Source organism: Salvelinus fontinalis, chromosome 2 (genome assembly GCF_029448725.1).
Source record: "Salvelinus fontinalis isolate EN_2023a chromosome 2, ASM2944872v1, whole genome shotgun sequence".
NCBI lineage: Eukaryota > Metazoa > Chordata > Actinopteri > Salmoniformes > Salmonidae > Salvelinus > Salvelinus fontinalis.
This window is the reverse complement of record NC_074666.1, coordinates 9,849,767-9,865,249: the sequence shown is the minus strand read 5'-3', so window position 1 is coordinate 9,865,249 and position 15,483 is coordinate 9,849,767. Positions and strand designations below refer to the sequence as shown.

At 41.8% G+C, this 15,483-nt stretch overlaps 1 protein-coding gene across 1 annotated transcript; it reads right to left on the bottom strand.

Annotated features, from left to right (window-relative positions):
- Positions 1-2,045: 2,045 nt before the first annotated feature.
- On the bottom strand, positions 2,046-10,975 carry LOC129811524 (zinc finger and SCAN domain-containing protein 2-like). Its single transcript, XM_055862908.1, has 2 exons — positions 10,692-10,975; positions 2,046-8,503 (listed from the first exon to the last, which is right to left on the bottom strand). The coding sequence occupies exons 1-2, from the start codon at positions 10,864-10,866 to the stop codon at positions 7,563-7,565; spliced, it is 1,116 nt and encodes a 371-aa protein (XP_055718883.1). The 5' UTR covers positions 10,867-10,975; the 3' UTR covers positions 2,046-7,562.
- Between the last annotated feature and the right edge of the window lie 4,508 nt (positions 10,976-15,483).

Below are 15,483 nucleotides of genomic sequence, written 5' to 3'. Positions count from 1 at the left end.
CTTATCCTCTTGCTCAGTTGTGCACCGGGGCCTCCCACTACTCGTTCTATTCTGGTTAGAGCCAGTTTGCGCTGTTCTGTGAAAGGGGGTAGTAGACAGCATTGTACGAGATCTTCTGTTTCTCGCATGGAATTGCCTTCATTTCTCAGAACAAGAATAGACTGACGAGTTTCAGAAGAAAGTCCTTTGTTTCTGGGCATTTTGAGCCTGTAATCAAACCCACAAATGCTGATGTTCCAGATACTCAACTAGTCTGAAGGCCAGTTTTATTGCTTCTTTAATAAGCACAACAGTTTTCAGCTGTGGTAACATAATTGCAAAAGGTTTTTATAATGATCAATTAGCCTTTTAAAATGATAAACTTGGATTAGCTAACACAACGTGCCATTGGAACACAGGAGTGATGGTTGCTGATAATGGGACTCTGTACGCCTATATTCCATTTAAAAATCAGCCATTTGTTAATGTTGTAAATGACTCTTGTAGCTGCAATGTCTATACTGTATTTCTGATCAATTTGATGTTATTTTAAAATGGACCAAAAAAATGTGCTTTTGTTTCAAAAACAAGGATATTTCTAAGTGACCGCAACCTTTTGAATGGTAGTGTATATATATATATATATATATACACACTCAGCAAAAAAAGAAACGTCCCTTTTTCAGGACCCTTTCAAAGATAATTCGTAAAAATCCAAGTAACTTCACAGATCTTCATTGTAAAGGGTTTAAACACCGTTTCCCATGCTTGTTCAATGAACCATAAACAATTCATGAACATGAACCTATGGAACGTTCGTTAAGACACTAACAGCATGGCAGGCAATTAAGGTCACAGTTATGAAAACTTAGGACACTAAAGAGGCCTTTCTACTGACCCTGACTCTGCCCAGGGTACCTGCTCATCTGGATGAACGTGCCTTGGGCATGCTGCAAGGAGGCATGAGGACTGCAGATGTGGCCAGGGCAATAAATTGCAATGTCCGTACTGTGAGACGCCTAAGACAGCGCTACAGGGAGACAGGACGGACAGCTGATCAACCTCGCAGTGGCAGACCATGTGTAACACCTACACAGGATCGGTACATCCGAACATCACACCTGCGTGACAGGTACAGGATGGCAACAACCACTGCCCGAGTTACACCAGGAACGCACAATCCCTCCATCAGTGCTCAATAGGCTGAGAGAGGCTGGAATGAGGGCTTGTAGGCCTGTTGTAAGGCAGGTCCTCACCAGACATCACCGACAACAACGTCGCCTATAGGCACAAACTCACCGTCGCTGGACCAGACATGACTGGGAAAAGTCACGGACGAGTCGCAGTTTTGTCTCACCTGGGGTGATGGTCGGATTCACGTTTATCGTCGAAGGAATGAGCGTTACACCGAGGCCTGTACTCTGGAGCGGGATCGATTTGGAGGTGAAGGGTCCGTCATGGTCTGGGACGGTGTGTCACAGCATCATCGGACTGAGCTTGTTGTCATTGCAGGCAATCTCAACACTGAGCGTTACAGGGAAGACATCCTCCTCCCTCATGTGGTACCCTTCCTGCAGGCTCATCCTGACATGACCTTCCAGCATGACAATGCCATCAGCCATACTGCTCGTTCTGTGCGTGATTTCCTGCAAGACAGGAATGTCAGTGTACTGCCATGGCCAGCGAAGAGCTCAGATCTCAATCCCATTGAGCACGTCTGGGACCTGTTGGATCGGAGGGTGAGGGCTAGGGCCATTCCCCCCAGAAATGTCTGGGAACTTGCAGGTGCCATGGTGGAAGAGTGGGGTAACATCTCACAGCAATAACTGGCAAATCTGGTGCAGTCCATGAGGAGGAGATGCACTGCAGTACTTAATGCAGCTGGTAGCCACACCAGATACTGACTGTTACTTTAGATTTTGACCCCCCCTTTGTTCATTATTCCATTTCTGTTAGTCACAAGACTGTGGAACTTGTTCAGTTTATGTCTGTTGTTGAATCTTATGTTCATACAAATATTTACACATGTTAAGATTGCTGAAAATAAATGCAGTTGACAGTGAGAGGACGTTCTTTTTTTGCTGAGTTTATATGGGGGGGGGGAGGCAGCAAAAACATACAGTACATAGACTAAAACAATAGACAAATGAACATTTACATAAATACATTTCCAAACATAAATGACATCACACTTGCTCAGACCCACATGTTCCCACCGTCTCCACACCCAACTTTGTTTCTCATGCTTGTAAGACTCTGCCCCGTATGACTTCAAATTGTGTTGTTTGTCTGGAGCCAGATTTTTTCTCTCCAATATTTAAATAATAAAGCATTTGATTATTCCATTCTCTTAACATGGGTGTATCATTTGACTTCCAATATTTAAGTAACAGCGTCTTCAATATAAGTGATGAAAAAATTATTGTTCAACCCATTGGGTATCTCACCGCACCTCCCTATTCCCGTCTTGAAATATACAGATAGATGGACTAAAAGTAAACTTACATTGTAAAATGTTTGACAGCCAGCTTTCTAACTCTGATAGGTCCCTCTTTAAGGTCCACAGAATGAGCAGTGATGCTCCTTGGGTTGTAAACTCTGTTGATTTGGAAAGTAAAAGTGCTCCTGAGTGGAATGGGCCCTCCTTTACGGCAACACAATGTGCAGGCAATTAAATACAGTGCCTTCAGAAAGTATTCACACCCCTTGAATTTTTCCACATTTTGTTGTGTTACAGCCTGCATTTAAAATAGATTAAATTTATATCCCAAAATGTGAAAGTGGAATTATGTTATTGAACATTTAAAATATATATAATTACAAATGAAAAGCTGAAATGTCATGAGTCAATAATTATTCAACCCCTTTGTTATGGCCAGTTAAGGAGTAAAAATGAATAAAAATGTGCTTAACAAGTCACATAAGTTGCATGGACTCACTCTCTCTGCAATAATAGTGTTTAACATGACTTTTGAATGACCACCTCCTCTCTGTACCACACACATACAACTATCTGTAAGGTTCCTCAGTCGAGCAGTGAATTTCAAACACAGATTCAACCACAAATACCAGGGAGGCTTTCCAATGCATTTTAAAGAAGGGCACCTGTCGGTAGATGGGTAAAAAAAAAGCAGACATTGAATATCCCTTTGAGCATGCTGAAGTTATTAATTACACTTTGGATGGTGCTGCTGGCGCGGCAGGTAGCCTAGTGGTTAGAGCGTTGGATTAGTAACCGAAAGGTTGCAAGATCGAATCCCCGAGCTGACAAGGTAAAAATCTGTCGTTCTGCCCCTGAACAAGGCAGTTAACCCACTGTTCCTAGGCCTAGGCCGTAATTGAAAATTTGCCTTGCACAAAGGCAGAGGTAGCGGTCCTGCTGCTGGGTGGTTGCCCTCCTACGGCCTCCTCCACGTCTCCTGATGTACTGGCCTGTCTCCTGGTAGCGCCTCCATGCTCTGGACACTACGCTGACAGACACAGCAAACCTTTTTGCCACAGCTCGCATTGATGTGCCATCCTGGATGAACTGCACTACCTGAGCCACTTGTGTGTGTTGTAGACTCCGTCTCATGCTACCACTAGAGTGAAAGCACCGCCAGCATTCAAAAGTGACCAAAACATCAGCCAGGAAGCATAGGAACTGAGAAGTGGTCTGTGGTCACCACCATTCCTTTTTTGGGGGTGTCTTACTAATTGCCTATAATTTCCACCTTTTGTCTATTCCATTTGCACAACAGCATGTGAAATTTATTGTCAATCAGTTTTGCTTCCTAAGTGGACAGTTTGATTTCACAGAAGTGTGATTGACTTGGAGTTACATTGTGTTGTTTAAGTGTTCCCTTTATTTTTTTGAGCAGTGTAGTTACAGAGTTTAATGGCTGTGATATGAGAAAACTGAGGATGGATCAACAACATTGTAGTTACTCCACAATACTAACCTAATTGACAGAGTGAAAGCAAGAAAGTCTGAACAGGATAAAACATATTCCAAAACATGCATCCTGTTTGCAACAAGGCACTAAAGTAATACTGCAAAAAAAATGTGTCAAATCAATTCACTTTTTTGTCCTGAATACAAAGTGTTGTATTGGATTTGCCAACATATTACTGATTACCACTCTCCATATCTTCTAGCATACTGGTGGCTGCATCATGTTATGGGTATGCTTTTAATTGTTAAGGACTGGGGAGTTTTTCAGAATAAAAAAATAGACGGAATGGAGCTAAGCACAGGCAAAGTCCTAGAGGAAAACCTGCTTTCCACCAGACACTGGGAGATGATTTCATCTTTCAGCGGGACAATAACCTAAATCACAAGGCCAAATCTACACTGAAGTTTCACTGCAGTGGGCTAAATCAGGGTCACAGAGTGGTTATTGGTAGTCTGAAACAAATATACTTTGAAACAAGAGTATACACCTCACGGTCATGTGCTTTAAAAAAAGAAGACACCTGTACCGTGTCAGATATAGAATTGAGATGCATTACATTTTGAGTTTGCGTCCCAATATTACACTTTATAGACATTACAGAAGACTGAAATAACAAAACTGTTTGACATAGAAACACAGGATTTTCATGGTAAAAATAAATCAAATCTTTATTAATTATTTAATTATGTAAAATATTAATAACATTGCAGCCATGAGGCCAAAGAGGGCTCCTTTGGTCATTGAATGCAGGAAAGGGCTACATCTACTTGAAAATATATGGCAAGACCTGAAAATGGTTGTCTAACAATGATCAACAACCAATTGTTGCACAATCCAGGTGTGGAAAGCTCTTGGAGACTCACAGCTGTAATTGCTGCCAAAAGGTGCTTCTACAAAGTATTGACTCAGGGGTGTGAATACTTATGTAAATTTGTTATCTGCATTTCATTTTCAAAAATGTCTAAAAACATGTTTTTAATTTGTCATTAAGGGGTATTGTGTGTAGATGTGTAAGAAAAACATTATTGAATCCATTTTGAAGTCAGGCTGTAACACAACTACATGTTATGAACGTTATGCGGTTCGTTGAGCCAACAGGATTGAGGGTATGAGATGTCATTTTGAATTAACAGGTAATAATCTTCTCAAACTAAGGCCATTTGATATGTTTTTAACTTTAGAATACATCACATATTGAGGTATGAAACAATTTGAATGGTAATGAAATTTCTATGGGCCCACCTTGGGGGGGAGGGGTCAAAGGTCATACATGTATACATTTGGGGTTATATCGAGCCATAATCAACAGTATTGGGATGTGCTCTATTATTGCATGGTACCCTAGTAACCACACCAAATTCACACACAGAAAAGGAGACTCATTGGGAAGTTTTTTTGCTATAGAGTCATCATAGATTCTGAATGTATGCATAAACTTACCAATAGCTGTTTCTAGGTTTTAGGCTGTTGCTTGGCAACCTGTGAGGGCATTAATATTGAAAACTGTAACACTTTTGTGAAGGAGAAATAATTAAAGTAAAGTAAACTCACGTGAACTCGTACATCGCCTTGGTCCGTACAATTGCCCTTATTTTAGCGCCCCAAAAACGTAATACTTCCAGATCAACTGTAATGTCAATACCATTGTAAAGCACAATTTCTCCCCTTTCCAACAGAATCAATTACATGACCTAAACACTGCCCGTTTTTGCATAATTCAAGCAGGCAATGAGCCACGTCGGGTCTTTTTAAAAATGGCGGGTGGGGAAGCGAAACTAATGCGTGATAGTGAGAAGGAGAGATGTGTGGGAAAATTGCTTTTTTTCACTCGATCTGTCCAACCTATCACCTTATCGCCACTAAAATGCAGATAAAACACTATAAAGAGTTTATATAATGTGTCATTACATACCTATTTGAAGGTTTGTGTCGAATTTTAAGCGGGTTTTTAGGGCGGTGCTAACGTGATCTTAGAAGTAAACAGCGGCTTTGAGAATGATGATCGCATGCAATGATGACACAAAAAATTACTAGGTATCCCCCCATTCCCCCCGTCACTGTCCATTTCTTGTTATTAAACGATGAGAGAAGTGCTACACCTGGTGGAGAGAGATTGTAAGACAGAAATAGTTGCTTTATGCGTGCTGTAAGTTACGACATGACACGTCACGATGTAACGGAGGGTCCGTTTTTTCAACTTTTCTCCAATACTATAGAGCATTACCATGTCCATCAACGCTTGAATAGAAACCTAGTTCACACCCCAGATTTTGAAGTCAACACAGTCGCTACAGTCCCATTGGTCTTCTTTGTAGCATCGTTTGAATGTTGCGGTTGCGCACATTTGTACAAAATGGGGTGAGTTTACATTATATGCCATCTAGTGTTCAAACATGGTTTTATAACAACATTGGTGAGGATGGGTTGTCTGTAACAATAGTCCCACTAGTCACTCCAGCTAACATTGACCTGATGTGTTTTTTTCTCTAAAGAAACAGACATTCAAAAGTAAATGTTCCCACACATGCTTAATCAATATGACAGAGTAAGTTTGTTTGCAAGGAGACCAACCAGCTCCAATTGAAACATAGTTAGTGTAACCTAGTGATACATGAGGAGATGCATTCAAGTCTTTTCATAGCATTGTATTAGAGCAGCTCTCTTAACTCAATGCAGACATGAGGTGCCTTAATTACAGTCTACAAAACATCATACATTCTATAGTCCTCTAGTGTTACAATAATACACTACATGGTCAAAAGGGGACGCCTGCTAGTCGAACATCTCATTCGAAAATCTTGGGCATTAAGATGGAGTTGGTCCCCTTTGCTGCTATAACAGACTCCACTCTGCTGGGGAGGCTTTCCACAGCTCCAAACCATTATTAATACTCCACCAAACTTTACAGTGGGCACTATGCATTTGGGCAGGTAGCGTTCTCCTGGCATCCGCCAAACCCAGGTTCGTCTGTCGGACTGCCAGATGGTGAAGCGTGATTCATTATGCTAGAGAACGCGTTTCCACTGCTCCAGAGTCCAATGGAGGCGAGCTTCACACCAGTCCAGCCCACTCTTGGCATTGCGCATGGTAATCTTGGGCTTGTGTGCGGCTGCTCGGCCATGGAAACCCATTTCATGAAGCTCCCGACGAACAGCTCTTGTGGTGACGTTGCATCCAGAGTTTGGAACTCGGTAGTGAGTGTTGCAACCGAGGACAGGCGTTTTTACGCACTACGAGCTTCAGCACTCAACGGTCCCGTTCTATGAGTTTGTATGGCCTACCGCGTCGCAGCTGAGCCATTGTTGCTCCTATACTTTCCATTTCACAATAACAGCACTTACAGTTGACTGGAGAAGCTCTAGAAATTTGACGATCTGACTTGTGGGAAATGTGGCAAAGGTGGTATCACTTTGAAAGTCAACTAAGAGTAAATGTTATACCTGTCAGCAACGGGATTGGCTGAAATAGCCGAATCCACTAATTTGAAGGGGTGTCCACATACTTTTGCCATGTAGTGTATGTAGAATTAGTAGCATTGAAGAGAAGTAATGTCTTTATTTCTTTCTCTTCCTAAAAGCTGGGCACTGTGAGAACAGAAAGCTCTGTCTATCCCCTCATGGGGTCTTTCCCCTCCAAAGCATCTTTCTCCTACCTCCCTCGGGTGTGAGTTCTGAGGTGTCCTTTGATCTGGCTGGACTGACTGAATCCTTTTCCACAGACAGGACAGGAGTAGGGTTTCTCCCCCGTGTGGACCCTCAGGTGGGTCTTCAGATGGGTAGACCGGTTGAAGCGCTTACCACACACGTGGCAGCGGTACGGTCTCTCTCCAGTGTGGATGCGTTGGTGCTCCCTGAACCTGCCTGAGTAGCTGAAACTCTTGCCACACACACCACAGTGGAAGGGCTTCTCATTAGTGTGAGAACACATGTGGACCTTGAGGTAACTGGTAGAGGTGAATGACTTCCAACAGACTGTGCAGAGGATTTGCCTGTGACTAGTGTCACCACTGTGTGGTACTGTGTGGGATAGCATGTGTGCCTCCAGTTGGGAAAGCTCACAGAACACGGCTCCACACTGAGTACATGAGTGTGTCTGTGTGTCCTCTGGTCTCCTTTCTGGATCTCTCGAAACATCAGTAACACCGTCAGTGTTCTCACTCTGTGTTCTAGAACAGTCTGGATTTACTGCAGAGAGGGGCTGAGACTGAGGGGAGTCACTGGTTGGTTCTGATAGTGATACTCCATAGCCCTCTCCATCGGGTTCTGTTTTGATCTGTTCAGTTGTGTTGGTCAGTAGAGAGTACTTCTCTCTGTTCTCCACAGTTTGGGGAAGATGTGTGGGCTGAGGTGGCTCCTGATCACAGTCACTTTTCACACAGGGAGGAATGATTATGGAGTCTCCTTTGGTATCAGCCTCCGGCCCTTGAATCTCCTCTACCTCCCAACGAGTCCTGAGTTCACCCTGTTCCTGTTTAATCTGTGTGGGCTCTGTGTCCTCCTGCCCCAGACTGGGGCTCCACTCCTGCTCACAGTGCTGTTGCTCAGGGGGAGTTTGCTGCTCCGAGACCCAAGAGAGAATGGGCCGAGGAGCTGGTGGAAAGAAGACAATAAATTACATCAATGAAAGTAATCACAGCTGTTGACGCTTGATAGACAAGACCACCATTGAGTTAGCTAGCTTGTTCTGGGAATGGAATATCTATGTCTCTAGCTGAATCCCATAACACCCCTTCCTCCAGGCTATATCAGATATGTTTCTTATTTCTTTGCACAGGTAAGATGTTGCCTTTTCATAAACACATTTCATGCCATTCCTCTACACTTAATATGACTGGAGACAAACAGATGAATAATAATAGGTCTAGAAGGGGAGACCCAAATACAATATGACACCCATCTAACCTGGAGGAGAATATTATTGTCCGAAAATACAATATGAAGTTGCACTAACGCAATAATGATAAAGAGTGAATATGCAAACTCACCGGTGATGTTGCCGATGCTCTCCGTTGGTGCCAATAAGATAGGCTATACTGTTCGCTCAATTAAGTTGAGAATTTTGATAACTAAAAGACAGATTAGAGTCTTTTCATTGTCTTCTCTTTACATCAATAGCCAGTTGCTTTCCAAACTGTTTTCCGGCAATTGTATTTTGAAATATTGTGTGATTTTCCTAGCTAGACTTTTCTACTTTTTACTGACAGTTGCAACTCAACAATTATCTATTTGGTATTTGCCGCCCACGATGCCCGAATTGGTGGACCTTCCAATCGTAGGCAATGTGATTTAAAACAATCCACAGCTTCTTTTTTTTTTTACAGAAGCTAATGAACGTCTGCAGCCAAAACATGCTTCCTGGTGTAGTAGCCTGTTTTGACTGATTTTAGCTAATTAGGCTATATCATTTTAAAAATTGAATTCTATTGGGGGTACTTTAGCCTAATGGACACGCCACCTATGCCCACTAACTAGCTAGCTAGTGTGTACCAGCTACACTACTTGACCAAAAGTATATGGACACCTGCTCGTCGAAAATCTCATTCCAAAATCATGGGCATTAATATGGACTTGGTCCCCCGTTTGCTGCTATAACAGCCTCCACTCTTCTGGGAAGGCCCTCCACTAGATGTTGGAACATTGCTGCGTGGACTTGCTTCCATTCAGCCTCAAGAGCATTAGTTAGGTCGGGCACTGATGTTTGGCTATTAGGCCTGGCTCGCATTCGGCATTCCAATTCATCCCAAAGGTGTTCAATGGGGTTGAGGTCAGGGTTGTGTGCAGGCTAGTCAAGTTCTTCCACGCCGATCTCTTCAGTAAGTCCATTTTACTGCCAATGTTTGTCTATGGAGATTGCATGGCTGTGTGCTCGATTTTATAAACCTGTCAGCAACGGGTGTGGCTGAAATAGCAGAATCCACAAATTTGAATGTGTGTCCACATTCTTTTGCATATATAGCGTAGCTAGCGTGCTACCTAGAGTGTACCATCTAGCTACCTAGAGTGTACCATCTAGCTACCTAGAGTTGTACTAGCTAGCTAGTATACATGTAGTGACGTAATGGTTGAGGGTGTGGCATGTAGTGACGTAATGCTAATGAACGTCGTAGCCTCAATGGCAGTGGACGCAGTGTGTAGTTACTGCAGTCCGCAGATAGATCTGATTGCAATTTCACAAAAAAGAATGGAGAGGTGTGCCTAATTATGTTACTGAGGTTTATATATTTTGGGGTATTCTCTTTGTATTTACATTTTCTGGTGTATTTCCTGTGTGATTTTGTTTTGTAATTGTAAGATACCGGGCATCCCTGCAAGAGTGACCTTGGTCTCAATGAGCCTCCCTTTAAAATAAATAAAGTATATCTCGTTATTTTGAATTTCATGTCATTTTATTATTTAAAAGTGGAACATGAATTGCATCATTCAAGTCCCGAAGTGTCCCGAAGTTAATGGGTTTATTGATCCCCGAGCCACTATCTGGAAGTCGTCCTCGGAACGAGTTAGTAGGAGCGAGGGGGTGGTGTGGAAGTCAACGCTCTCCGCCGGAATGAAGTGCAGCTAATGTTTGCAGTTGTCAAGGATACAGTATTTTCAACCTAACTTCCGATTCTCCGGAAAATTCGAATTTGGGGTCTCCGCTCAGGCGTCTTTTTACGCCTGCTACATTTGGTTAGGGTTTCACGGTCTCTCTCTGCCCTACAGAGTAAAATACAATATAACACGTTTCTAGCTATCTAGATAATTCGTGTAAATAAGAAGTACAGTACAGTAGTTTACTTACCAGGTAGGACCGGTGTGATCAAGTGTCGTTTCAGGTATTGGTTCTCTCTCTTTGTCCGGGTTATTTCTTCCTGGTATTCGGAGATCGTGTCTCCGACCACTCCAAGTATCTCCTCGGCAGCTTGCATCAAACGCTCAGTCAGATACACATTCAGATATTGTAATTTGGTCATCATTGGACTATTATATGGGGCAAAAGATATTCCTGAAAAACACGTAGGTAACTAGACCACTGTGAAAGCAAGAATAACTAAGTACTTCCGGGCCACGAGTAAAAAAAAAGAAGAAATCTTTCAGAATATGAGTTCCGACCTGTATGCTTTGTAAATTAATAATTAGGGCGAAGATAATAGAAAATGTGCACAATTACATATTGTATACTAGTTATCATATCAACAATAATTACAAGTATTTATATGCAATTTATTATTATTTCAAGGCTTAATGGTCAACAAAGGGTGCATTCTACTCAGAAGCACTTCTAGTATCCAAATCCAGAGTTTACAGCCAGAGGAGCGTTACATTTTAGTCATTTAGCAGACACGCTTATCCAGAGCGACTTACAGTAGTGAGTGCATACGTTTGAATATTTGTTTCGTACTGGTCCCCCTTGGGAATTGAACCCACAACCCTGCTGCTGCCATGCACCATATATCATTTTCTGTCAATTGTGTCACAGTAAAAGGGAGGGTCCATTCTACTCAGGAGCACTTGTAGTTTCCAAATCCAGAGTTTACAACCAGAGGAGCATTGATGCTCGGCACTTAGTGTCAATCAGGTGTTGAAACAATAAAGCCATCCCGCCCTGTTTCAGTAAAAATCTGAGAGATAGGGCTGGAGAAATGTAAAATTCATAGAAAGAGCTATGGATGGAAGGACTGGCCATCTATAAAATTATAGTTTTAACCAAGTTTTGAGGCTATAAAGTGCTTGTTTACATTTGCTTATATTTTGGGTTCTAAAGGGGTAAAGCAGTTGAATTAAGCTCATGGTGCATTTATGTTATCTTCTTTAAGAATCAATGGGTACATATCATTAATTTAAAAGTAAAAAAATGTATGTACCAACTGCAGATTGCCCCTTTAAAGAGTGGTCTCTCAGCTTAAATTCCCCAAAAATTCATATTGGACATACATATTGCACCATAGACAATGTTTCTGTACATTATGTTACAATAAAGGGGGGTCCATTCTACTCAGGAGCACTTCTAGTTTCCAAATCCACAGCGTTTACAGCCAGCCAAGCATCACTGTTCATTTTGTCCAATCAACTTTAATTTCATATTGGAACAACTTTTTGAAGTCATGTTTTCAAGAATTATTCTAACGACAGTAATACAAATAACATTATTTATAATGCTACTATTAAAAATAATAGCAATAAGAATAATAGTAATAACATGATTATCATTATAATAATGAACTTTATAAAACACTTTTAAATCCCATTGTTGAAAACGTGGATGCTGACTATGGCAGCCCCCCACACCTCTCTGATTCCTACCCTGACCAAACCATAACCCGGACGATGCTAGGCCAATTGTGCACCGCCCTCTGGGACTCCCAATCACAGCCGGTTGTGATACAGCCTGGAATCGAACCAGGGTCTGTAGTGACACCTCTAGCACTGAGATGCAGTGCCTTAGACAGCTGCGCCACTCGGGAGCCCCAGTGACTAGTGTTCCATTTATTAAAGTGGCCAGTTTATCCACCAGACAGGTGTGGCATATCAAGAAGCTGATTAAATTAGCATGGACATTACACAGGTGCATCTTGTGCTGGGGACAATAAAAGGCCACTCTAAAATGTGCAGTTTTGTCACTCAACACACTGCCACAGATGTCTCAAGTTTTGAGGGAGTGTGCAATTGACATGCTGACTACAGGAATATGCGCCAGAGAATTTAATGTTATTTCCCTACCATAAGCCACCTCCAACATCGTTTCAGAGAATTTGGCAGTACGTCCAACTGGCCTCACAACTGCAGATCACGTGTAACCACTTCAGCCCAGGACCTCCACAGCCGACATCCAGGCTTCTTCCCCTGTGGGATTGTCTGAGGAGGGGTGTGCTGAGGAGTATTTCTATCTGTAATAAAGCCCTTTTGTGGGGAAAAACTAATTCCGATTGCCTGAGCCTGGCTTCCCAGTGGGTGGGCCTATGCCCTCCCATGGCTATGCCCCTGCCCAGTCATGTGAAATCCATAAATTAGGGACTAATTAATTTATTTAAATTGACTGTTTTCCTTCTATGAAGTGTAATTCAGTAAAATCTTTGAAATTGTTGCATGTTGCATTTATATATTTTTGTTCAGTATAGATGGCTACAGTAGTTGCCTTGGTAACCAAAGAAACATACTTGCCAGTTTAGCCATTGAATTCTACCTTGCTGATATACAGGTCCTTATGTTATAGCAAAATAATGCACACTAGAATGCCCTTCAAGCCAATCAGAAACGAGTATTCAATAATGCCATGGTATAAAATAGCAACAAGGCACCTCAGGAGTTTGTTATATTGCCAATATGCCACAGGCACTCCGCATTTCATTGTGCATAAGAACAGCCCTTAGCTGCGTTATATTGGCCATATATCACACCTCCTCTGGCCTTATTGCTTAATCATTCAACTGTTTGTTTGGATCCTGGATGCTAATTGGACAAGCAGCGTTCCAAGCTGTGCTGTATTGGCCGTCACAGACACCACACCTATGCCATTGCTTGCTAACAGTTCCATCTGAAAATTATCACTGCGCCTCCATAAGAATATCATGTTCCTGTCTGAATCATCTCTTGTATATTTCTCTCAACGCGCACATTATTTCACCTTGCTTCTAGCCCAGCATTTAGTTTGGTACATCAGGGGTTCATTTATAAGCCTCACTGTCTGCCTGTCCAACTTCTGAATTTCAATCTCTGTAGTACCTACCACACAGTGAGCGGTGCCCAGACTAGACAACTCTTTGAGCCAATCTAAATCACCTTTCTAACATTATCATAGAAATATCCAAATAAATGCCAATAGAAAAAAAGATCAAACAAATGAAAATGCAGCTAATATACTGTCATTCCAGGTTCAATGTTTGACGTGACTGAGTTAGGGTGCGTTCATAAATTCACTCTGGCCATCTACTCTGATTTCAGAGCACTCACATCTGAGTGTGCCAGATTGCAGAATAACGAACGCTCAAAGCTTAATTAAATGGTTGCCAGCAGCACAGTTAGTCACCAATGCTCTGGATAACATAAAAACAGACTAACCAGCTCTGCAAGGGCAAGTAAAATGGTCAGAGTGAGGTGTTCTCTCAATGCCAAGAGTGCCCTCTTGCACTCCAGATTGAATTTACAAACACACCCTTAGTTGAATTTGGCTAGCTACCGGGAAGAACATTAACCAGCGTGCATAGCAACCATTTAGTTTAGAATAGAAGACCAATCCATTTGTATAGCAACTATGCAAAAATATTTAACTGCATCATATCTGTAGCAACATGATGAAAATAACCAGATTTTTGTCAGGACTATATCTTCTGTTGGAAGAATGACATTATATGAATTGACTTAGTTAATGAAAATATGTAATTCATTGTGATTTTAAGATGCTGGTAACAGTTTTATAAAAGCATTAAGGCACGTGAGACAGTGCTGTATCATGAATACTCCCAGGGTAGGGTTAGCATTATTGCATCGGGCCGAACAGCTCCATTTACCTGTGACTGTGGGCACGTGCGTGAAGTCGCTCTGGCTATCTCCTCAGATTTCAGAGCACTCGCCTGAGTGTGCCAGAGCGCAGAAAAACAGATGAATTTACAAACGCTCAACACCTGTTGAATATGGCCGTTGTCGGTAAACATAACCAAAAAAGCGTGCCCTACTATTTCAATTGTTGCCAGCAACAGTTAGTCACCAACACTCTGGATAACATGAACACAGCCTAACCAGCTCTGCCAGGGTGAGGTGTTCTCTCATTTGCAGTGGTGTAAAGTACTTAAGTAAAAATACTTTTACATACTCGTTTTTTGGGACTCTACTTACAATTTATATTTTTTACATTTTTTACTCCACTACATTCCTAAAGAAAATAATGTACTTTTTAGTCATTACATTTTCCCTGACACCCAAAAGTAGTCATTACATTTTGAATGCTTAGCAGGACAGGAAAATTATCTAATTCACACACGTCAAGAGAACATCCCTGGTCATCCCTACTGCCTCTGATCTGGCGGACTCACACAACACAAATGCTTAGTTTGTAAATTATGTCTGAGTGTTGAACTGTGACCCTGGCTTTCTGTAAAAAAAATTTAAAGAAAAGAAAAATCGTGTCATCTGGTTTGCTTAATATAAGACATTGTACATGATATATACTTTTGATACTTAAGTACATTTAAAAACAAATACTTTTATACTTTTACTCAAGTTTTATTTTACTGGGTGACTTTTACATTTGAGTCATTTTCTTTTAAAGGCATCTTTACTTTTACTCAAGCATGAAAATTGGGTACGTTTTCCACCACTGCTCATTTGTGTCTTTAAGTAGCTAGCAAGCCAACGTTAGCCAGTTAGCTTGAGTGCTTGACTGCCGTTGTGTGGCCAGAATGCTTGGCTCATCCCTACTCCAGTGCGCGCTCTGAACGCTCTGAATTTACGAACGCCAGAGCGCACTCTGAGCACATTCTGGCACTCCAGAGTGAATTTACGAACGCACCCTGTATTCGATACAGCGCTGCCTTTTGTGCCTTATTGCTTAATTAAAAGTACGGTTGATGGACGTACTGTTGCTTCATGCATCACCC